The sequence below is a fragment of the Pholis gunnellus genome (assembly GCF_910591455.1).
Source record: "Pholis gunnellus genome assembly, chromosome: 6".
NCBI classification, from domain to species: domain Eukaryota; kingdom Metazoa; phylum Chordata; class Actinopteri; order Perciformes; family Pholidae; genus Pholis; species Pholis gunnellus.
In genome coordinates this window covers 6,637,940-6,660,575 of record NC_136532.1, presented here as the reverse complement: position 1 = coordinate 6,660,575, position 22,636 = coordinate 6,637,940, and the positions used below count along the sequence as shown (strand labels likewise).

Here is a 22,636-nt window from a genome sequence, read left to right as displayed (position 1 = left end):
GTATAGGATTTATTGAAGCAATTTTGTATTAGACTGTTTTTTTAGCTAGGTGTAATGATAATAATAAACAGGCAACTGAATGTATGCTGAAGTAAAGAGTACTTTATGCTAATTTATTATTTTGCTTAACTCCACCACATTTTTTCCTCCACTACATTTATTTCAGTTAGGTAACTGTTATATCACAGATAGGATTATATATGCAAAAATACGAAAATCTTATAAAATATGATGCAGTTTTATACATTAAGCTACCCAACATGATGAAAATGAGTTGAAATTAGCTCCACCTGAACCAGCTATAAGATCATAATGCTGTTTACACATTATCGCCTAATAATCCAGGGATATACAACACTCTCAGAGGGGCCATTGTGCATAATGCATACTTTTATAATTGACTTTTTTGGGTATTTTGAATGCATAACTTTTACTTATAATAGAGTAGTTTTAGTAGAAGGCACATTACTACTTTTATTCAAGTAAAGGATCTGAGTACATCTTCTACAACTATATATTTGTATTCGGCGTAGTTACGTAGCGTTTATGTACATAAAAAAAAAAAAACATAAAATAAAATGCCACATAAGCGTCCAGTTGCCAAGAGGGCGCAATGTAATTTTTAGTGGACGTTGGTTATAAAATGCTTGTGACATACACGCGCCTGATTGGTTAAAGTGCTGCCGTTTGATTGGTCAGTGTGGACACAGTGGGCGTGGTTTAGCGTCAATGTTTATGTAGCCCGCTGCCCGTGTATGTAACCGCACCAAGGACTCTGCAATGTGATTTGATTGACCATACATCTGTTTTCGTACCATTTCACCCGCGGTCGTTAGCACATTATGCACCAGCCGTCGACATGGGGGAATACTAGCAGGTGAAACACGGAGGAAATCCAGGAAAACGCCGGAATGGCAGGCGCCTTTGGCTTCAAAGGCTGCCAGAAAATTCGAGGTCCGCAGATTAGGAAACTGCTCGAGGCGAAGGACTTCATTCTCTTCGACTGCGACGGGGTCATATGGCACGGGGAGACGGCAATAACGGGCGCGGCGAAGGTGGTGAGCTCGCTGATACGGCACGGGAAAAACGTCGTGTTCGTCACCAACAACTGCACCAGGCCCCGGGAGAATTACGTGCACAAGTTCTACCGGCTGGGCTTCACCGACGTGATGCTGGAGCAGATCTTCAGCTCGTCGTACTGCTCGGCTCTCTACCTGCGGGACGTCGTCAAGGTCCGCGGCCAGGTGTTCGTCATGGGCTGCGACGGAATGCGCAGAGAGCTGGAGGAGGCGGGCATCCCCTGCGTGGAGGAGGCGGACGAACCGGGCGCCACCATCTACGACTGCGCCCTGGCTCCGGACGTCAAGGCGGTGCTGGTGGGACACGACGACAAACTGACTTTTCTCAAACTGGCCAAAGCCTCGTGCTACCTGCGGGACCCGGACTGTCTGTTCCTGGCCACCGACAACGACCCCTGGCACCCTTTGTCGGGTGGAAGGATACTGCCAGGTAATGGTGGTGATGAGGCTGTGACTGTTGAAGCTCGGCCCCCTCCAGTGGGGTGTGTGTGTGTGTGTGTGTGTGTGTGTGTGTGGGTGGTGGTGTGTGTGTGTGTGTGGGTGTTTTTGTGCCAACCATGTATAGATCAGTGACCGGGCACAGGCCCAGGAGCCCGAGAGGTCAGTGTGATGCAGGGGCGCCCCCAGTAATGTTTAATGGGGGGGGGGGGGGGGGGGGCACATGGGGCCACTGAAGTCAGTGTCAATATGAGAGTTAAGGAAATCCATACTTTGGTTTTATATTTTCCAGCTACTAATTATCTGAAGTGCAAAGACAAAAAATAGTTCCCCCAATAATAATAATAACTCCCCAGTTTTAATCCTGTTTCCCTGTTCAATTGCTCATATTTCACTTGTTATATACTGAATATACCATACCTACAAAAAAAAATGTGTGATGATCCTTCAGGGGTGTTTCCCCCAAAACAATCTAAATAAAATCATCCAATCAAATGAGACTTTGGGCGACTAGCTAGCTACACTGGTCATATAAAAGTGTAATGTATGTGGGTCGTACTCGTAGTAGCTGACGGAGCAATATGGAGACATGGGAAGAGATGTTTTTATAATAAGTGGGCAAAAAAAAAATTCTGTTTTCATTTCCCAAACCTCATTCGTTCAAGACTTTTAAGGTTCCTTAAATGGTTTCCTATAAAATATATCAGCTGCAGTGTGCTGTATGAAACCATTGGAGAGTGTTCATCTCCAGCAGGAACCAAACAATAGAACTTGATGTTCACCTGCTCGTTCTAGCTGCATCTCTGCTGCGGCAAACATTCTATTCTGTCTAGAATACTGCGGTGGATTAACCATGGCTGAATTGAGCCATTCTTCTGGGCCCCACCGTTCACAGAGCAGCTTTATTACCGTCTACAACCCAAGTCACTGTCCGGTACTAAACAGTTTTGGAAGTGTCACAAGATCCGGTGATAATGGTGTTTTCACATTTTCAAGATGGCCACCCTTTAGTCCCAATGACCCCGGTTAAAGTCCACTCTGGTGCTTTCGCTGCACGTCATCCCTCCTCTCTCTCTCCCTTCATTTTCCTACCACCTCCATACTGTCGCTATAAAGACAAAAAAAATGCTTGAAATATTAGTTTGTTCACCGATCATCAGACTGATCATAGGCTAAACGATGCATAATACAGAAATATCTACATTTTACCCGGGTTGGAGGAGAGGAAGTGATTCACTCTGCTCTAACCTTTTTGTATCATCTTTACCCCCCCCCCCCTCCCGGAAGGTTCTGGGGCCCTCACTGCGGCCCTGGAGGTGTCCTCGGGACGCAAGGCCACTGTGATCGGCAAGCCCAGCCGCTTCATGTTCGACTGCATCTCCAGCCAGTTCCGGGGGGTGGACCCCGCCCAGTGCCTGATGATCGGGGACCGCCTGGAGGTGGACATGCTGTTTGGGTCCAACTGCGGCTTCGACACCATGCTCACCCTCACCGGCGTGTCTCAGCTCAAGGAGGCCCAGGAGTACAGGGACAGCGAGCTGCCCGCAAACCACCGCTTGGTGCCCGACTACGTGGTGGACTCCATCGCCGACTTCCTGTCGGCTTTTGAGGAACAGGAGGAACAGGGGGAACAGGGCAATTGACGGGAGTCCCTTCGCCTGGCATCCATTGCTTCTACTGCATTTCCAACATACCTCACCAACAAGGGCGCTGTTCATGACCAAGACACGCATCGGACAGAATATTCTCCCCCAAAAAGAATCAAGAGTAATCCAGTGCATACCTCGGTGTTTCTTCTCGTGTTGTGCCCATTTGTGACTTGGCAGTTGCTGTAGGTGTTAATATTAATCTATGAATATACTGCACTTTCTTCTCCATAGAGCTCACCGGTCGTGTTTGATGATGGCTTTTGAGCATCCAGAGGTATTTTTGTAAAACCATGAATTGTTCTATAACGGCATTCATGCGTTTAAATTCTTTTATTTTTTTTGCCAAAAGGCAGACATGTACTTACTGAGGCAGAATTGTGTTTCTCATGTGTGTTTTGAATCATGACGAGAGGAGATAATAAAACTGTGAGAGCTTTTCTGGGCTCTGGTGGAGACTTGAGATGACAATCTGCCAGTCAGACGAGGTGAAGTGTTCGCTCGCCTCTCCGTCACGTCTGCGCCGCTTGTGTCAGTATTCATCGGAGTGCTAAACGGCTTACTGACTTAGTTAGAAGAAGAAAAAAAAGCACCACAGGTCATACTGCACTGTTGTGAAATGTCGATGTTGTTAATGTTTGCCATATAGAGCATGCCAGCGACGGTAACGGCAATAAAACACCTGAAAATGTATCCTAAACATGTCGCTCATCTGTTGGAAGACCATCTTGTCCTCTTCCTCTGTGGTTTTCTACATCAAGCACGATAAGAACGCCACAATCAAAATACAATGTTCTTTTAATCATTTCACATGAACTCAACACCATTCCACTCACGACTACTGCAACTCCATATCCAGCATCTCCGAACAAACACATCAGTTAAGTGTATTGTAGTGAAATGCACCGTCCCATTGTCGTCTATGTAGCAGAGCTTCGTGCTTTCATTCAGGTGTGGGGGCATTGCAAGTGCAGCCCTAACATTATAATATGTATAATATATATAAGATTACAAGTGTTGAGCTGTTAAGTCAAAATCAGGAAAGCTGTTGGGAATAGTTGCAGTAAATAAAGAAAACGTAGACGCTACCCGCGTAGCTTTGCTGCGTGTGAAACTATGAGGATGTCCCTTTAGTATGAACTTAAAATACAATAAAGAGTTAACATCTAAAAAAACAATAAAATCAGCATTATATACATTTTAAGCGGCTTTATGCAACACTTTATTCTACATCATGTCTCATGTGGCAATAGGTTGAGATAAAGACAGACTGTCACACACATAAGGACTTTGGTTGCAGTGATCGAGTCGCTTCGTGTCATTCTGGTCCACCACGCTGTGAAGAAAGAAGAGAGAATACTGATCGGTAAAAAAACACATGTACGGACAGGAAACGTGACATAAAGGCTCCTCAATATTCACACAGTGGATACTACTTTATTTAGGTTTAACCTTTCAGCTTTTTGCAACTAGTTCATAAGATGCATTTCTTCACATTTCAACCATTAAAATCGACAGGAGTTTAAAGTCCAAAGGTTACAACGCAGGTTTATCTTGAGTACAACGGTACTGTTCTAACTGATACCTGAAGTCTAGAAGCCTTCTCACCTGGATGTAGTCCATCTCCTCCGCTGCCATCGGTCTCCTGCGGTACCTCGCAGGTAGCAGCTGAATAGAGGCCAGCGAATCTGGCGTGCCAGAAATTGGGGTCAGAGGTACGTGAGGCCGTGATGACGGAGGCGGCGTCGGGGCGCTGTGTGGGGAGAAGTTAACCGCTAACGTTTTCAAAGCCTCTTGGGCTAGGAAAGGAAAGAAGGAAGAAGGAAGAGAAAAAAAAGGTCACTGATGATAAAAAAGTCAACTCATGGAGCAGGAATCCTCAATGACGAAATGCTAATTTTCTAGAGCAACATCCATTCAATCCTCGCTAAATATTTATCATTTACTCCATGAAACAACAAAAGGTTACAGTATCAGTTACATCATCAACAGCTGTTTTTAGGGTGGGTTCATAGGTCATCAAGTGACTATCTGACCCTCACGCACTGTCTTCATGCTCACCATTGGGCCGTGCCACGTCTAGTCTTAGGGGGAACTTGATCAGAGGAGCGTGAGGCCGAACTGCCTGCAAACAGACACACACATTAGATCACACAGCTGTGTGGATTTAACAATTGAATGATAAAAAGCACGACCACAAGGTTCATTTTGTGTGTGATTGAAGTGATGACCGCAGCCTGAGACTGACAGGACACTCGCACAGAGTGTCTCAGATAACAGCAACTTTGCTTCATACTAACTAACGATCAGAGTGAAAAAAACAAGTGACAGACTGAGATGAACACTTAAAGTCTTGAGGCACGAGCAAGAGTCCTGGTACTAGCTTCTCACGTGCAAGATTTTCCTTTTTAATCACTGATTAGAAACTAAATGCAGTTATCATAGCCACCAATATATTTGGGTTTTATACTGAACAAAACTAAGCAAAGGTGAGGCATTCTTTTAAAACTATTTTCAGACTAAACAATGCATCAACTAATCAAAGAAGATAATGTAAAATGATTGGATGCAGTTCTAATCCGCACAACGCTAAACATTGTTTTTTGCTGGGCTACAAATGTAGCCTACTAAGTAAAAACAAAAAAAGTCTGTTAGATCAGTATCTTGAGCGAGAGAACCCAAAGTGACAACATTCACTGAGTACAAAGTTAACTGACAACAAGTATCTCTCCTAACTTTCAGTTCTTTTCTGAGCTCCACTTCTTCTCTGTACAAAGTTTTCTAACGCGGAGCTAGTTTCCCCCTGAACACAGAGGACTCCAGCTAACAGCCATGACAGACTGAGCTCACAGCACATCAGCCAAACCGTTTAAAATGTCAGTAACTCTTCATGTAGAACTAGTCAGTGAACGACTTGTTCTGCTGCTTCTGTCTCAACACAACATATTGCGGTTAAACAAGGACATCAACAAGGGTACGGCGGTGTTTGTCACCCACAAACGGCCTCGCTAAAAAAGCTTATCAACTGTAAAGAACGTCGGAAAGGCGACGTTTTTAATTTCCAACGTTAATCTGACCTCAACACACCGATGTCTACGGTAATTCAAATTGTGGAGCGCTGTTACCTGGATAACTCGGGCGGCGGGTGCTGCCATTTTGGAGCTGACTTTGCTTCCCATGACGACCCCGCGGGTTCACTTCCGGTATAGGGACGCTCCGTGCAACTGCCGAAAGACACCACAAGATAGCGCTGCTGTTATTGTAAATTGTTAAATCTATACCATAACACGCAGAAGTGGTCCAGAGGATGCGGTTCATGGGAATGGTGCGGAGGGATGAAGGGGGATAAGATGCCTCTGATAGTTTAAAGCCTACAAGAATAGCATCAATAACTTTTCAGTGACACACCAATAATGCGAGTATTCTAAGGCTATCATGTTAATGTATTTCACTATATGGGCTAACGTCACCTTACGGCTAGCCATGTCTTTACCTCTCTGGCGAAGCGGCCGTCAGATATATTGACCCAGCGGTTGTCCTTCGAGGTCAAATCCTCAGGCCATACTTCAGCCTTATCATTCCGGGTTGTGAGTTAGCCTCCTGTCAAAAAAGGACATACAAAAATAGACGAATAAAAGACCTTAATCCGCTCTAAAGCACAACCAGTCGAGGTCAAATGAGGCTCTAAAGACTTTTTTTCCCCATTAAGCTCCTAAAAGGCAATAATATTGTCTGTGTGATACCTAAAATGTCAATACAAGACTACTGTGCTAGGGCAAAGACAAATATCTCACCCTATCTCTGATTCCACTCCGTCTTGATAAAAAAAAACGGTCAAGGAAGGCTTATCCAATCAACGACGAGGAAAGTAGCAGAGATCGTTTATAATTTAAGATGTGTCACCAGCAGAAAACTCACTGTCAAGCACAAGCACGAATCTCTCAAGCTGCATTGCAAATATATAGTAATTACATATAATAGAATGGAGGTAGACGTAAAATCATCCCACTCTATGATTACAGCTCAAAGAATAGATAGTATAACCAAATGTAGCGTATCATCTTGTCCCTCTCTAATGTTAAAGAGTTACAAGAGCGTTTTCAAAAAATAACTGGGATGGTCAAATTCAAAGCAGCGGAAGTTGGATTCTTTCAGTATTTGTCCCCTTCACGGATCAAAATGCTGCATCCTAAATCTCCATAATGTAACTGAATATCATTTTTCATGTCTTCTAAACTCCATGTTTATGTAACATAGACTCAAAATGAAATGACGCTGATGACATAAATCACTTGTTAGCAACTGTTTTCTGACTATTCCCATGAGGAGTAACATTTTAATTTATAATTCATTCATTGTTCTTTAATAATGTAATTCAAATGATAAAACCTTTGAGCAGTTACTACTTGTTACCACTACTGCTAGCTAGTGGAGCATCTCTCCTATAAGGCTCTTTGTCCATGCGGTCAGTTTCATGTGGGCCATGATATCAAAACACCGCCATCTACTGGATCCCTCATTCATGTTCATGTCTTTTAATGTTTGCTGAAATTCCACATTCACAAACAATAAAGCTCATCCCCAACCCTTAAACCACAGTGTGAGATTAGGGAATTTCACAATCTTGATGCCAGTTTCATTATATGACGTAATGTTGCCTCACTAATTCTGGCCTAATAATCACATTGTACTTATCAATGTATTAGAGCTTTGCACCATTTCGACATGGTAAGTATATTTGTTATAAATGTTTGTGTGCATGGTGTCATGATCATCACATATCGATGGAACTGATAAACATCCACCCACCCACTAACAGCAAGAAACCACATTTCAACAGTCGCGTGGCCAATTCACATTTTATTAGATCTTCTTTTATTAAACAAACTGGTCCAGAGTCATGGAAAACAAAAAGGTCCCGATCTAAACATGGGCGGACTCCTAACTTGACACCACCCCCGTGGCTGCGCGTACTTTTTTACGACAGATTGCACGGTACAGTGGCGGACTCAAGTGAAGATTCGGCCCCTGGCGCTACACTTTCTTAGTTGCAGCACAGTTTACAAATATAGTGCATGCCACTATATGTGCAGTGTCAGTAGCTGCGCGCCACGGCTGTTTGACCCAGGCCTGTGTGACTGAGACTCAGTGGCTCTTTGACCTGTCGAACAGCTGCTTGAGTTGGTCCTCAGAGGTGGCCTCTTTCTGCTGCATGAGATCATTGTGGCCCTTGGTGACACCCCAGCTGTCGGGGGCAGACATGGAGGGACACAGGGGTCGACCAGAAGCCGGCTTCAGGTTCTCCCAGTAGTCACGGCGGGCTCTAGAAGAGACGAAGAGTCACACCAGTTAGTATTCATTCACACTTTAGGGTGCCATATTTATGGTATTCAGTAACAAAAGTCTCCTCTGACCTGGCTCTGACCCAGGGCTTGGTGTGCATCTCCAGACCAGCGCCCCAGTTGCCGTGTTTCTCTGACGCGACTGGGAGGAAGCCCCTCTCGGGGGCCAGCTCCTCTGCAACAGCCCTGATGTGGTAGGGCTCAAATCCACAGCAGCCGCCGATGAAGTGGATGCCAGCGTTGAAGGCCTCTCTGGCGTACTTGTGCATGTCCCAGCGGGACAGGATCCTGGGCTCCAGACCTGACAGGGGATTTATACACATTAGATCCCATAACCGTTATTTTTGGGCTACCTTGCAGCTGTGGGATGCAGTGCACCAGCCGGAGGGCGTATGCGCATGCACACTGAGAAAGCACTTATTTTTTTTTTTAAAGGTGTAATGTTATATGTTTGAAAGAAAATGCAACGCGGTGTTTGATTACCGAAGGGGAATTCTGGCAGGTCGATGAATCCCTGACAGTTGCAGTCGGGGGTGTGGAATGCCAGGGGCTGCACCATGTAGTGAGCCTTCAGCCCGGCCTTCTCCACTCCCTCCTTCATCATCTTGACAGCTTGCACACAGGTCAAGGGGTCAAAGTGGCAGTTGACGCCAACAATCTGGGCACCTACAGGGGAACATGCATCGGCGTGAGCTGGCTGTTACTGACAAGAGGAAGAAAAAACAGGTGGAAGAGACAGAACCGACTGTGGTTTACGGTTTTATGGTTTGGGTCAAATCTGTCTCTCAAATCTCATATTTGGCTGATTCCCTTTTAGATGGTTTTGGCACGAAGGCTGGTCCCAGTTATTCATTGTTAATACCAGTAGACCACGAACAGTCTTATCTCGTGTCTTGCCCTTGCCACCTCGGGAAATACTGCTAGTCACACTACAGAGAGGTCATGTGAGGAGAAGATGAGTTCATGAACCATTCTAACCATTTACTTTTGGCAACCAACTACAGGTTGTGCTCATGGGTGTAATAAAGAACACTGTACCCACCGGCTTTGACCAGCCTGACTGCACACTCTGCAGGTGAGACGCCGTGCATGTCTCCGTCCGGTCCGATGCACATGGAAGCAGCCACAGGCTTCCCTGTCTCCTTCAGCACCTCCACGGCCCACACGGCCTCCTCCACATGCTCAAAGTACTGCAGGACAGAGACATTATGAAGATCCACGAAAAAAAAAAGAAGCTCAATTTGATAAATTCAGTTATGGTTAAGCGATGTTTTTCTTCTTCTTTAATCTCTACCTCAGCGATCAGGAAGTCCACGTTCTTCTTAATGAACACGTCCAGCTGTTTCTTCAAGATGCCCTTCACCTCTGTCTCACTCTTGCAGCTCAGGTAGGACGGAGTCTGACACACTCCACCGGCAACCAGGGCGTCGCCCTCGTCGGCGACCTCACGGGCCAAATCGCAGGCGGCCTCGTTGATCTGAGCTCCCTGCGGGTCAAAAAAAAAAAAAATTATGGGCGAAACTGAGCTGAGAATCGTTTGTGCCAGTTTTCAGCGCACAGACAACCAGCCACCTGCGGGATGTTCTGCTTATTCTCATGAAAGTGGCGCGATGGCCAATTGGACTTACGGTGTAGGTGAGCTTGTTGCCCCTGTTCTCCAGTTTGTCGTCGCTGGCGTAGAAGGTGAAGGTCTGCATGACATTGGCCCCGGCCCTCAGGAACTCCCTGTGCAGCTGTCGCACTGAAATCATCAAATAAACCAACGCACGATGAAGCAAACATACAAGCAAATCCATCTAAACTGTGACACACGACGCACAAGCAAAGGTCATTTTGCAGGGAACCAATGCAGAGGATAATGAAGCAGCCGTTTAGAGTCCAAACAGAGCATTGAAGTCGGTACAACAGCTCGTTCTCACCTGCTTCAGGGTGCTCTGCGGCAGCTTCAGGCGTCCAGGGACCGGCCTTCACGTAGCCCCTCTTCTCCAGGGCGAACACGAAGCCTCCATCGCCGATCACGACCTCTCCAGCGTCGAGACGCTCCAAAATCCCCTGTGGTGACGGATCAGCGTGAGCTCAGAATGATGTAGATTGAATGTGACTGACATGTCAGGCTGGAGATGAGCCACTGAGGCCAAAGAGTCTGTAGGTTTATGTTCAACTTGACAGCAGCTGACACCAGCACACCACTTTGTAGTGTAGTCCCTGGGCAGCATCCCCCCCCCCCCCCCCCCCCCCCCCCTTCTCTCAGTGACCCTGAGAGTCATCAAGAAAGCAGCACATGTCAGAGAGCAGCTGCACGGTTCCCATTGACTGACAGACCTGAACCTTTTGATTCCCACATGCTTGACTCTCAAAGTGAAGTTAAGTGAAAGTGAACAAACTCTTTTCACTTTCGTACACTTGAGACCGGGGTCTGCAAAATGTATTTGCATCCACACTCTAAATGCCTAAATAATAGCAGTCACTGTGATGGGTTTGAATTCTCTGCCCTGGCACTAAATAGTTTCTAGTTTTTTTTATTGTATATATTTAAGTAAAGTCCCGCCCGGTGTGTGCTCATGTCATGAACACGCACCAGATCCCCATCGGGTCAAACCACACCAAGAGTCAGATTTGTCCATTATATTATTTGTTTATATTTGCTTTTATATGTATTTGTCCTTTCATTAAAACATGACAAATTCTGGAATTTGTACAATAATAAAACAACAATTTTAGAGAAACTCCTTCACTAATTTCAAGAAGAAATACCTCACGTCACTCTTAGAGATTGTTATGATCACCATCTACATCATGAGCTGAAAGGAAACAAAACTGGTCAGTTTAGTTGGTTCCAACTCAAGAGAGAAAACGAAGCATCGAGAAGAGTTTTAATCAGTTTTTCTAAGTCACTTTCTATAACTTCTTACATACATCCACATCCTGAAAGCCTAAACAGCCTTTAGACCAAAGTTCACACATACCTTCTTTGCTGGTGCCATAATCCTGCAGCTGTGCGGACCCCTGACTGCTCAGACTTTGAGAGGCTGAAGAGACATTAGAGAGGAGCAGGAGGCCACTATAAATCTCTCTGAAGCAGGGGAGGGGTCCAAATGGGAGCTGCTCTGATTGGCAGCGGGCAAATTACACAACTGCAATGTTTACGCGTTCCCCTCCCCTCTTTAACTGAATGAGAGTATTGTGAATGTCCCAGTTAAATATGGCTGTTGGTCTGTTTGTCTGGTTTCTGTTTTTTTGGACCCTGAATAGACGAGTCCAACTCAATAGTGGGCAGTCACCAACAAGGGTTGAGTCCCTTCTAAATCGGTGCATATGTGAAATGTGCGACGCATTCATGGTTATATTTTGATGCGGCAGTCCAATAGCACTCATTCCACACTGACAACACGTAGCCGTGAAATTAGGTGACACACTGAGGTTTATTGTTTGGGGTTTACAGAGTAATGCTCCACAAGTGGAGCATCGCTGTTACAAGTGCTTTTTCCATCTTCGGACTGAACTCGGAAAGTCTTCTTCCCTCCGGCCTCATGCTTAGGACTTGGCCTTCTTCTGCATCTCCAGCACGTGCTTCATTTCCTGGCTGCTGGTGGCCTCTTTGTGCTGCAGCAGGTCAGCGTGGCCCTTGGTCACGCCCCAGCTCTCTGGCGTGGACATGGACGGGCACTTGGGACGACCGGATGCGGGAGCGAGATGCTCCCAGTAGTCCCGACGGGACCTAGAGGGGGCGGAGACACAAGTTAAACACAGAGGAAAAGATGCACCGAGTAATATACTATTCTTTAACGCGTGTGCATTTCAGTGTTTTGAATATTTGGGCTGGTTTACCTGGCTCGGACCCAGGGTTTGGTGTGCATCTCCAGACCAGCACCCCACATTCCATGTTTCTCTGAGCCGGGGGCCACGATCCCTCTCTCGGGGGCCAGCTCCTCTGCTATGGCCCTGATGTGGTAGGGCTCAAACCCACAGCAGCCACCGATGAAGTGGATGCCAGCCTTGTAGGCCTCTCTGGCGTACTCGTGCATGTCCCAGCGGGTCAGGATCCTGGGCTCCAGGGCTGAGGAAGCAAAAAGGAGACAAATGTAAGAAGCTGAATACACAAATGTTGTTGTTTTTTATTTTTTTTATGTCCGAGCAAATTATATTACCGAAGGGGAATTCTGGCAGATCGATGAATCCCTGACAGTTGCAGTCGGGGGTGTGGAATGCCAGGGGCTGCACCATGTAGTGAGACTTCAGCCGGGCCTTCTCCACTCCCTCCTTCATCAGCTTCACAGCTTTCACACAGGTCAAGGGGTCAAAGTGGCAGTTGACTCCCACAATCTGGGCACCTGGAGAACAGAGGTAATTTGTGTATTGCCGTATCAGATAACACAGCTGACTCTCAAGTAAAGAAACATGCGGGTAATATCGTACCGGCCTTCACCAGCCTGACGGCACACTCTCCGGGTGAGACGCCGTGCATGTCTCCCTCCGGTCCGATGCACAAGGAGGCAGCCACGGGCTTCCCGCTGGTCTTCAGCACCTCCACTGCCCACACGGCCTCCTCGACATGCTCGAAGTACTGCGGTGAGAGAAACAACACAGTCACCACTGAGCGCTCACTCGCTCCACTAATCCTATTTGAGATTGAAGTCGCTCCAACAACGACCAGACTTGGAAACGAGAAGTGGATCCACCTCAGCAATCAGGAAGTCCACGTTCTTCTTCATGAACACGTCCAGCTGTTTCTTGAAGATGGCCTTCACTTCTGTCTCACTCTTGCAGCTCAGGTAGGACGGAGTCTGACACACTCCACCGGCAACCAGGGCGTCTCCTTCACCGGCTACTTCCCTTGCCAGGTCACAGGCTGCCTCGTTGACTTTTTCCCCCTGAGAGAATATCGCAGTTGATGGAAAAGGCCACAATCAGTACGGGAGAAAGCGGTATTGGCTGTAAATGTTGGGTGATATAGTTGGCCACTCACACTGATTTTCAAGTTCTGACCCCTGTTCTCCAGTTTGTCGTCACTGGCGTAGAATGTGAAGGTCTGCATGACATTGGCCCCGGCCCTCAAGAACTCCCTGTGCAGCTGCCGAACTAATGGAAACACACACGTTTGAAGCATTTAGGTTTGTGTACCTTCCCTCCATGTGGTTTTAGAAAACAGCATGTGAGTGTCCGTGTCTGTCTTACCGGCCTCAGGGTGTGTGACGGAAGCCTCGGGGGTCCACGGCCCGGCCTTCACGTAGCCCCTCTTCTCCAGAGCGAACACGAAGCCTCCGTCGCCGATCACCACCTCCCCAGCATTGAGGCGCTCAATGATACCCTTTGGGAGCAGAGAGATTTAAGCCAACACATCACTTTTGCTCCATGCTGAATGGCTTATAAACGTTTGCTGTTTTGTAGGTTACCTAAAGGGACAGTTCCAAAAACATTCCAAAATCCTGACCCGGTTACTCAAGATAATCCACAGACCCACAGTGTTGAGCTGTTACATGTAGGTGAAATGTATGGTTGAAATTAATAGTTCCTACAATTGCTGTGGATTATCTTGAGCGTGACTTCTGGAGATAGAAATTGCTGTTGACTTAAGTGCCATGTAGTCCCATTATATATATATTATTTTGGGGAAAGTTAGACATCACTATAGCCGATATCTTCCAAAACTATGCAACTCACACTATAAATAGCTCTACAGGTAAGAGGGAACGTGTATTTTTCAATTTTGGGATGAACTGTCCCTTTAATATCTCTACAAATACAACAGGGAAGAGAGACAAACGCCAGGCAGACAACATGTTACTGATTTAAAGACAATACAAGAGCGTTTGACAACGAGAGCTGTGTTGCAGTTTGCAGCAAAGTCATGACAAATGTCTGCAAAGAAAAAAAATGTTCTGATACCCGTACAAAGGTGCAGCGATAAAAGCAGTTATCACCCTGAGACGCTCCAGCAGTGACTGCTTTAGTCTGGTTGTTTCACAAACATGCACGCTCGCACATAAAACCTGCACTGACAGCATTTTCCGCAAGACAGCGCGGCCCATGGACCAACAGTACAACTACAACCCACAGTAATTACATGCCACAGTTTAGCGTCAACAGAATCTCTTTAGATTAAGAAGGCGGTTAATATAAATGCAGTATCGTCTGCATAGAGCTTTATATACCTTCTTGACAGGAGCCATCTCTCTTCTTCCCGGTTTCAGTTGAAGCACTAAGCACTTGGTAACAGCGAACCCCTTTTTTTTGCCCAAAGAGTGCAGAGAGTCGGCTCTCACCAGCTTTATACTGCCGGGTGAATATGGGAGGATTTAATTTCCTTGCCAAATTCATGTATAATTACCACATCTCTGTTTGGACATTGTGCAACACAGTCAGGCTCACAGATCAATGATGAAGGTACGGGCAGCAGTTGGTTCAGGTGAGACAGGGACATGCTTCTAGAAAGAGCTATGTGCCTGTTTAATGATTATATTAATATCTCCAGTTGACCACTAACCATTCGTGCTGTGTTATAAACTACAGTTTAGTTAATTGTGGGTCACTGTGGAGTGTAACACGTCAAAGAAAGGGTCAGTTTAAAATGTGAGCGTTTACTTTGGGAATGCAAATTAGTTTCCTGCAAATGAGCATTCGGTAAAATGTTAACATGTTGTTATTGGTTAACCAGCCTGGTTACGTCAAACCAAACCCTCCAAGGTGTTCGTCTCCTTTGTGTGACCTTGAAAACGTCTGATGCGATTAAACCTACGGTGTCCTCACAGCTGGAACTGTCTGCAAAGGCCTGAAGAGATAAGCTCGCATTGTGCACCTCGGTCCAATTCCTGCTAGTCTTGAGAACCAAGACTGATAAGGCTGGCAATGGTCCGTGCAATGTGAGGTGACTGATTGCAGCTTCTATATGTTGTGGATTTATATGAAGATCTCATAACAGAAGGGAGGTTTGTGTATCTTAGTCTTGTGCAAAGAAGCTATTGCAGAACTATAACTAAAGTAATTTTCAAGCAGAAATGTCCTGCACTACAGTAAATTCAATGTGTTTGGGCTTTGTACTGTTGGTTGAATAAAACAAGACTTTTGCTGACATCACTTTTGGCCAAAGGACACTGCGATGGATGTTTTTAATCATCTCTTTTAGACAGAGCGATAAATCAAGAAAAGAATCCACAAATCATTCAGCTGGTTGCTGCTCTTTGTTTTAAATACTTCAGTCCAACATTTCTGAACCACATTCTCTTAAACAACAGAAACCAGTATAAAGCAACACTGCTGCATGTAGAGTTTTCCAGGTTAACCAGTAACACCTCCTTTTCTGCCCACAGACATGTGCTAAAACGTGTACAAATAGGCACGGCCACAGACAGATACGGGGGCATTGACCTTCGGCGGAGCGCCGGTGTGTGGCTCTGTCAGCTCTGGGTCGAGCCAGTTTCAGGGGGAGTGAGATAGGCCTCCCTAGGGTGTTTATCAACAGAGTCAAAGTTCAGAGAAACGCCTCCCATCTATAGTTCACAATAGGGTTTCATCAGCATGTGTCAGACTTGCACAGATCCTGTTACCCTCTGCGGATCGAATGGAACTGTTCATAAAAGTGTTACATCCTAAAAATGGATTCCCGCACCAGTTTGCAAAAGTCTGCAAAACTATGCCTTTAGGGAAATAGACGGTTACATCACAGGGCAGCCCAAAAGTTACAAAGTTATAACGGTTCCTCAAACTGGTGGGAAGGCGATGGCTCTCGGCTTACGACCCAGTCATTCATCAAACAGAAAAAATAGTTCCTCCACACAGTTAACTGGCTGTATTAAGAGCGGAGTGGTCTTTTTTACTATAAGGTGGAGAAGTTTCCCTTGCAGACGCAGCGCAGCAGGACCAAAGGGAAGGTGTTTAAGTGTACATGTGTGGTGCACATGTTTGTTTTTTTAGGGAGCGATTGTCCACACGTTTGCGAGTGTGTGTGTGTGCGTATGCGTTTGAGTGTAGGAGCAGAAATAGCTCAAGTGTCACTGAAGTGCTGAGTGAAGCAGCAGATCTCCACGGTGGAAGAGACCCCCAAAATCCCAACAATCCTGTTCTGAAGAGAGCTCCACCAAAGTGAACGCTGCACACCGTGCCCACTGACTGACCCAATGGCTTGTGCAAACATACAGTGAAGGGACCAAAGCAGCTTGGAATGATAAAATCGATTATATAAAGGGACTTCTTTCTTCCAGTGATCACCTTTTGGATTTAGATCTTTGTCTCTTTTTTCCAACCTCTCCTTTGCCTGTGAGGTTGCACCATAAATCCAGCTCTGTGAAATCTATATATCTATCATATCCCATTTCTTCCGAGGTCTTCCAGCTATTCCAGTTCGGAGTATCTGGCGTTGACCAGCAGCTGTACTGAGTGACTTTTATCTCTTTGCAGCCACAACTAGTTCTCGCAGGCTGAGGCTGGATCTGAGGCCGTCCGTGCAGTTGCAACGGGACCAAAGGCTGAAGCAGAGGGTGAAGGGAGAAGGGGCCGACGGCCAACTGGAAAGGGGAGGGGGGGGGGGGGGGGTCTCCACAGTTGGGACAGAACTGGAATGGTTGGAAGCGAGGCTGGCTGGGAAAAGGGCCAAATTTGAGGAGGCATGAGAGAACGGAGGAAGAGCGTGCGCAAACTTTTGCAAGGACGTGCAAGCCCGGCTCTTTCTGTGGGGAGCCACATTTGTTGTGTGAAGGACCTCGGTTGACACTGATAAAGTCCAAATTAACTATTACCTCAGTGTTGCTCTTTTGGTCCGGTGGCAACACAATTAGGACAGAGAGAAGTTGGTGAACCATCCCAACATGGGTTAATGTTTTTGAGTTGCGTGCCCAATTTCTTCAGTCTGGTAACTAAACGTGCAGAGTTTGTGATAGTTGGGCCTGAAGGCAGTGAACCTCATGTGCATCGTAACATGCAAAAACAGCACTGACCCACCTCTACTCCCTCTACATAACCTGCACACATGGTCCGTTGTCCGCGTTGCTTCACTCTGTCCCCCTCGTTCTACAGGGACTCCCTGTGCCACTGCAGCCCCCTGTTTACCTCCACCCCTTCCTCTGGTCCAATCACGGCTCAAGCTGAGGAAGACATTCTGCTGACACCGGCCATTCTTTGCGGATTTGTGGGCCACAGAGCGACAGATAGGGAGAGAGACGCTAAGCGGGAGACAAAGAGAGCGGGAGAGCACTCTGTGGCTTTCATAAAGAAATAGCATCTGGTTGCACTGCACCAATCATGACTTCTTATTAGGTTTTAAAATGTTTAAAATGTACTAAACAAGAAGAAGCCATTACAAATGATACAATGTCATACTGATTTAGGACACAAGAGGGCCCACTAGTGCACTTCCTTCAGTTAGTGCAGTGGCTTCTCTCTCTTATGCACACTTGAAACAGGTTGCACTGAGCTGTCCACGGCTCGCCTCCTTTTTCACTCTATGTACTTGAATTTGTCACACCTTCACATTTTGTATTTTATATTATAGTAACAATCACCTAAGTGACACATTTTCAGCACATCAGAACGCGCAGACTGATTTGTTTTCACAGCTACACCAGTTGCGTCACATACATTTTGTGACACACGTAAAGTTAAGCGAGGGATGGTTTGATCCGACCGACCTGTAGCTCACTGTAATGAAGCGGCCGCGTGGCTTTTCATAACATTCTTCTTTTCATTGCTTCTTGGTGAGAGGCCTCTACGGAGGGCTTACAGCGCCTTATCTTTGAACGGCTCCTTCTAATCTCATGACAACTCAACAGCTGGTCCTTGAATGTATACAAAAAAAGGAGAATAAATCATCAAATATCAGTCAGATGAGTGGAAACAAAATCCCGGGCTGGCATGTATGCAGATCATTGACTTGTTCTGTTTTTTAAACCACGGCCGTAGGGTTATGAAAAGCATTCTTGGGGAATGAGCCTCTTCAAATATCAGATTGAGTTAGCTGGTGTGCGTTGTTGCCCTTTTGTTTGTTAGCAACCACAGACGTGTTGTCCAAACACAATTCATGAAGTCACCTTCATCCAACAGGTTGTGTTTATTTTGGCAAAAAACGAACAGCAGTGTAACGCTGCTGAGTTAGGTTTGAACGCTCGGTGTGATTTTACGGGATTTGGGTCCTCCCCCCGTGTCTGTGGCTTGATTAATATGTTGAGATTAGTAGAAGGGTTTGTCAGATAAATAAAATTTGGATAAGCAAAGAGTAAAAAATATTTGTACAACATGTGTACACCAAAGTACAAAATCACCAAATAAGATGATCTCTAGTTTAGGTATTTATGACTCAGACACAGATTGAATAGCTTGCTGTTTTTGTTTATCCGATGAAGTCAAATACAACTTAGTTATCTGTCATGTTGAAAATGTGTCACGGCAGAGACATCAGAGCATTTTCTGTCTTATAAAGTCTTTATTTCCAAAGACTGACGTCATGCTCGGCTTGTTCCAGCAGGCTCTGTTTGCTGTTTGAGTGACCTAACTCGGTTGGGATGCTCTGCTTTGCTCTGTTTTTGTGGCACAAAGTCTTGTGTCACCTTTATGTCACACTTTATTTGCGTCTCATGTGTGACCTCATTTCCAACAACAAACCGTATACTGCTGGGAAATCCCTCCCAAAACAAAAATGGAAATGATGGATTCTCCTATTTTTTTCTAAATGCCAGGTCTCTGACCACACTACTGCCTACTGTATGTTTATGTTTACCTCACTGGACTGAGATATTTTAACCCATAATTAAGCGGATTCTTTCTTCATCGGCTGGCAGTACATTCTATTGAAGTTTATGAAAACTGGACAAAAATGTATCTGTTTTGTCATTATGGTTATATGGTGTTACTTTGCTAATATTCAAGATCTCATTTATAGTGTAGAGGCCTTGAATTCTACTTATTTTACTCATTTTGCGGCTGGCTAGTTAGCCAGCTACCTTGTCAATGCCACCATGCTTCCATGCTAGCGTTACACAGGCCAAAGAAAACCAGCAGAAAAACAGCAGGCTGCTGGCCAGCAGCAGCAGTGCTAGTCTATGGTCCCTTTGCCTCACTCCTTGCCGCAAAGAGGCCCCTTTGTTGGGACAAAAGCATGAAGGGGCTCCAGAGACTAGCTAACCAACTAGCCAGCTCTGGAAATGGACAATTAGCTCGCTAACTAGCTAGCTGTCGCGGTCCTGGAGGGTGAGTGGTTGTACATAGAAACTTGTATTTTCGTCATTCATTATAAAAAAACAAGAACAGCACTTGCTAGCCAGCGTTAACTAACGTGTTCAGAGAATTATTCTGCCTCCACCTACCTGCCCACAGATATACTTCATCATGTTTACAAAAAGTTTGTATTTCTTTTTCCATCCCATCAATCACTTTTTGACCTCTCAGATGTATCTTGTGATCCACTGGAGGGTCCTTAAGCTCAGTTTGAGAAGTAGCCTACTGCTTTATACTGTGTTATACATTTGTTCATGTGGAAGCTTTTGAGGCATCTGCTAAAGTCTGTTTGTGGCACATAAACCAACTCCCACATAAACCTACAATTATTGTGTCACTACTTTGTTCGCCCACGCAATCCAAATACAAAGCCCTTGTTCACACAAAGGCCACCACTCGCATATATCTATTGGTAGCTTTAGAATCTGTACAGCTATATATTTAAAGCATGCTCTGCTGTTACGACAATTATACCAGCCCTTATTTTCACACACAAATACATTTCCGACATGCACCAGGAATGGCATCATCAAGAGAGCATTACTTCCTCCCCACAGCCACTAACCATCAAACCCAATCATCTCTCCCAGTGTCTCTTAAGTCTTTGCATTTCCCCATGGTGTTGCCCTCAACATCTTCATCGCTCTGCAGACCGGAGGGCTGTGGTAACCACACTTTTTTTTTATTATTTACAGACTTTCATGCCTCCCACGGTGTTCTCACCAGGACGACACACACAGAGACAGATCTTGGCGTGGAAAGAGGAAGTCCAGAAGGCAGGGCCGTCAAAATGAGACAGTGGCACCGTGTGAGCGAGGAGACAAAACTGTGAGTGTATGAAGCTTGAGGCCGTGAAGAATGTCAGGAGGGTGGCGTGAAGAGCTGCACTCAACAAACTCCCACTGCAGCATCCCACAGAGGAAATAAGAGCTGGTGTTAACAGGCTGGGAAGAGGAGTTGCTGTGCTTTTTTTTGTTTTTAGGATTCTGTAGACACGTACAAAATATACACACAAAAAAAAACAGCATGCAGATAGTATGCAGTAAATACCAATGTGGTGAAACTTGTCTAAAGTGATCACGAGTAGACCCCCATCAATGTTGACACTTGATGGGATCTTTGCTAACATCATTTATGATAGTCTAAAACGAAAGAGCTTTACCCAACATGAGTCACGTGTGTTGAAATAAATCAGAAGGTGAAATAATCACATGACAAGCTGACTGGACTCATTATATTTATAAAATGACTGAAAACTGCTCCAAGGAGACATTCAACATTTAGTCAGCGATGAAGCATGTTTATTAGATTCGGATGCATATTCTCTGATGGGATATCTAAACAAAGAGACTGAAGGCATGAAGCTGAACAAGTGTTCATTAAGACAAAGCTCGAGGATCATCCCTCCACCATTCTCTTCTCGTGAGAAATTGAAAAGAAAAAAGCGGTCTCCCAAAACACACCAGAACCAGCATGTTTTTCCAAACCTGTCTGTAAATGATACCTCAGTTACTCAAGTGACTCTTAACAGAACTGCGTAAGGCCTTCATCAATCTACATGGACTTCCTCCAGCAATTTATCACCGCCACCATTTAACATTGCTTATAAACCACACAAATCCTTCAAAACATGCAGTTGGGGCCCCGGCGTCGTTCACTATTCCCCGCTGTCATGTATTTCCCCCACTCAAATATTCATATGGTCCCAGTGTGACAGTCAGTCCCTGAGTTGTCACCGTTCCACAGACCACATTGTAATAAATGTGGTTTATGTCTCTGGCTCAGCTCCCTGAGTGAGAAGAGAGGAAGGAACACAGTTTCTTCTCTACAGGAGCAGAAACAGCGGGCAGAGGGAAGCTGATCTGAGATCTTTCCTGGAGCCTCCCGTGAAGAAAACAAGGACGGAGGTTCTCTTATTACTTGGTGCTGCCCGGTAAAACAACGCAGAGGTGGAGACACTGCTGTCTATGTACGATTACATCTAAAAAACAGAACAGAAAGTCAAAGTTGAGTCTCTAGTTATATAAAGTTCTGCATTGTGGTAAATATGCATTTTTGCATTGTTGAAAAAAAGTTTGATGAGGTGATCAATACCACCACTCTAGTGTGTAGAGTAAATTAACATGCAGCCAGCAGCCGGTTAGCTTAGCTTAGCATAAAGACTGGAAACAGAGGGAAACAGCTAGCATGGCTCTGTCCAAAGGTAACATAATCCACCTAGAAGCACCTCCGAAGCTCCCTAATCAACGTGTTATTGTTTGTTTAATCTTTACATAAGCCAACGTGTAAAAGCCACATGTTTTTGGTTTAGCGGTTTGGCAGATGGATGTATTTCCAAAAGTGTAGAACTATTCCTTTAAGGATAAATCCAAGCAATAGAGGGGGCCAGTGCCCCAGTAGCCTAATATTAAGCCTGCACTCACTGTAAATTGGGGTTTCAGTATCTTGCCAGAGGGCACTTCGATAAGTGGACTGAGGGGGCCAGGGATCGAAACACCGACCTTTTGATTAGTGGACGACCACTCCTTGCTTGAAATATTAGTTATTATTATTTGTTTTAAATCAATATAAGGAAAATATTATTGACTCAATTTGTAGGAGAAACATGTAAATCGTACAATAGGCTCTTAAATTATGCACATTAAAAAGATGTGTGATCAAATTGTTAACATGTTGATGGGTACATGTGTTAACCCAATTACATTGTTATAATTATATATCTATAATTATATTTGCATATTCCACATTATTATTTTCAATTGTCAATATCTCAGAGTGTACCCTACGTAAACTGTGAGAAAAAAAGCTTTGATACACGAAAGTAAAGAAAAGGAGGAAAAGTTACTTGAAAGTAACTATAAAGGAGAAGCGTGAATAAATGAGTTGTCTCCACGCGTTTATTGTTGGGAGTTTATGGGAAGCGGAGTCA

General features: G+C 45.2%; 4 protein-coding genes across 6 annotated transcripts; 1 reads left to right on the top strand and 3 right to left on the bottom strand.

Annotated features, from left to right (window-relative positions):
• Positions 1-763: 763 nt before the first annotated feature.
• Positions 764-3,842, top strand: pdxp (pyridoxal (pyridoxine, vitamin B6) phosphatase). The gene is made up of 2 exons (XM_079162034.1): positions 764-1,509; positions 2,805-3,842. The coding sequence occupies exons 1-2, from the start codon at positions 912-914 to the stop codon at positions 3,158-3,160; spliced, it is 954 nt and encodes a 317-aa protein (XP_079018160.1). The 5' UTR covers positions 764-911; the 3' UTR covers positions 3,161-3,842.
• Positions 3,843-3,943: 101 nt separating this feature from the next.
• On the bottom strand, positions 3,944-6,983 carry kgd4 (alpha-ketoglutarate dehydrogenase subunit 4). 2 transcript variants are annotated; one of them, XM_079161600.1, is made up of 6 exons: positions 6,958-6,983; positions 6,657-6,763; positions 6,289-6,387; positions 5,225-5,288; positions 4,772-4,962; positions 3,944-4,499 (listed from the first exon to the last, which is right to left on the bottom strand). In XM_079161600.1, the coding sequence occupies exons 3-6, from the start codon at positions 6,340-6,342 to the stop codon at positions 4,482-4,484; spliced, it is 327 nt and encodes a 108-aa protein (XP_079017726.1). In that variant the 5' UTR covers positions 6,343-6,387; positions 6,657-6,763; positions 6,958-6,983; the 3' UTR covers positions 3,944-4,481. The 2 variants fall into 2 exon arrangements, with proteins under 2 accessions (XP_079017726.1, XP_079017727.1); XM_079161601.1 differs by lacking the exon at positions 6,958-6,983 and having other exon boundaries at positions 6,657-6,905.
• A 1,027-nt stretch (positions 6,984-8,010) lies between these two features.
• LOC306696818 (betaine--homocysteine S-methyltransferase 1-like) lies at positions 8,011-11,585 on the bottom strand. The gene is made up of 8 exons (XM_079160525.1): positions 11,472-11,585; positions 10,425-10,557; positions 10,134-10,246; positions 9,800-9,991; positions 9,548-9,695; positions 8,989-9,171; positions 8,578-8,806; positions 8,011-8,486 (listed from the first exon to the last, which is right to left on the bottom strand). Exons 1-8 carry the CDS (start codon positions 11,487-11,489, stop codon positions 8,309-8,311), a joined length of 1,194 nt encoding a protein of 397 aa, XP_079016651.1. The 5' UTR covers positions 11,490-11,585; the 3' UTR covers positions 8,011-8,308.
• Positions 11,586-11,917: 332 nt separating this feature from the next.
• LOC306697867 (betaine--homocysteine S-methyltransferase 1-like) lies at positions 11,918-17,524 on the bottom strand. 2 transcript variants are annotated; one of them, XM_079161950.1, is made up of 8 exons: positions 17,440-17,524; positions 13,681-13,813; positions 13,472-13,584; positions 13,185-13,376; positions 12,922-13,069; positions 12,654-12,836; positions 12,334-12,562; positions 11,918-12,223 (listed from the first exon to the last, which is right to left on the bottom strand). In XM_079161950.1, the coding sequence occupies exons 1-8, from the start codon at positions 17,467-17,469 to the stop codon at positions 12,040-12,042; spliced, it is 1,212 nt and encodes a 403-aa protein (XP_079018076.1). In that variant the 5' UTR covers positions 17,470-17,524; the 3' UTR covers positions 11,918-12,039. The 2 variants fall into 2 exon arrangements, with proteins under 2 accessions (XP_079018076.1, XP_079018077.1); XM_079161951.1 differs by lacking the exon at positions 17,440-17,524 and adding an exon at positions 14,658-14,738.
• Between the last annotated feature and the right edge of the window lie 5,112 nt (positions 17,525-22,636).

Bases quoted from the DNA above. Each gene is read 5' to 3' on its own strand.
- pdxp (XM_079162034.1), top strand. From the start codon at position 912: ATGGCAGGCGCCTTTGGCTTCAAAGGCTGCCAGAAAATTCGAGGTCCG. The intron at 1,510-2,804 runs GTAATGGTGGTG...CCCTCCCGGAAG, and splicing joins GGGTGGAAGGATACTGCCAG to GTTCTGGGGCCCTCACTGCG.
- kgd4 (XM_079161600.1), bottom strand. From the start codon at position 6,342: ATGGGAAGCAAAGTCAGCTCCAAAATGGCAGCACCCGCCGCCCGAGTT. The intron at 5,289-6,288 runs GTAACAGCGCTC...GTCTGTTTGCAG, and splicing joins CCGCCGCCCGAGTTATCCAG to GCAGTTCGGCCTCACGCTCC. The intron at 4,963-5,224 runs GTGAGCATGAAG...TTCCTTTCCTAG, and splicing joins AGACGTGGCACGGCCCAATG to CCCAAGAGGCTTTGAAAACG.
- LOC306696818 (XM_079160525.1), bottom strand. The intron at 10,247-10,424 runs GTGAGAACGAGC...TGATGATTTCAG, and splicing joins CGCAGAGCACCCTGAAGCAG to TGCGACAGCTGCACAGGGAG. The intron at 8,487-8,577 runs GTCAGAGGAGAC...CGTCTCTTCTAG, and splicing joins AAGCCCTGGGTCAGAGCCAG to AGCCCGCCGTGACTACTGGG.
- LOC306697867 (XM_079161950.1), bottom strand. From the start codon at position 17,469: ATGTGTGCAGGTTATGTAGAGGGAGTAGAG. The intron at 13,377-13,471 runs GTGAGTGGCCAA...ATATTCTCTCAG, and splicing joins GTCAGAACTTGAAAATCAGT to GGGGAAAAAGTCAACGAGGC. The intron at 12,837-12,921 runs GTACGATATTAC...TCTGTTCTCCAG, and splicing joins CGTCAGGCTGGTGAAGGCCG to GTGCCCAGATTGTGGGAGTC.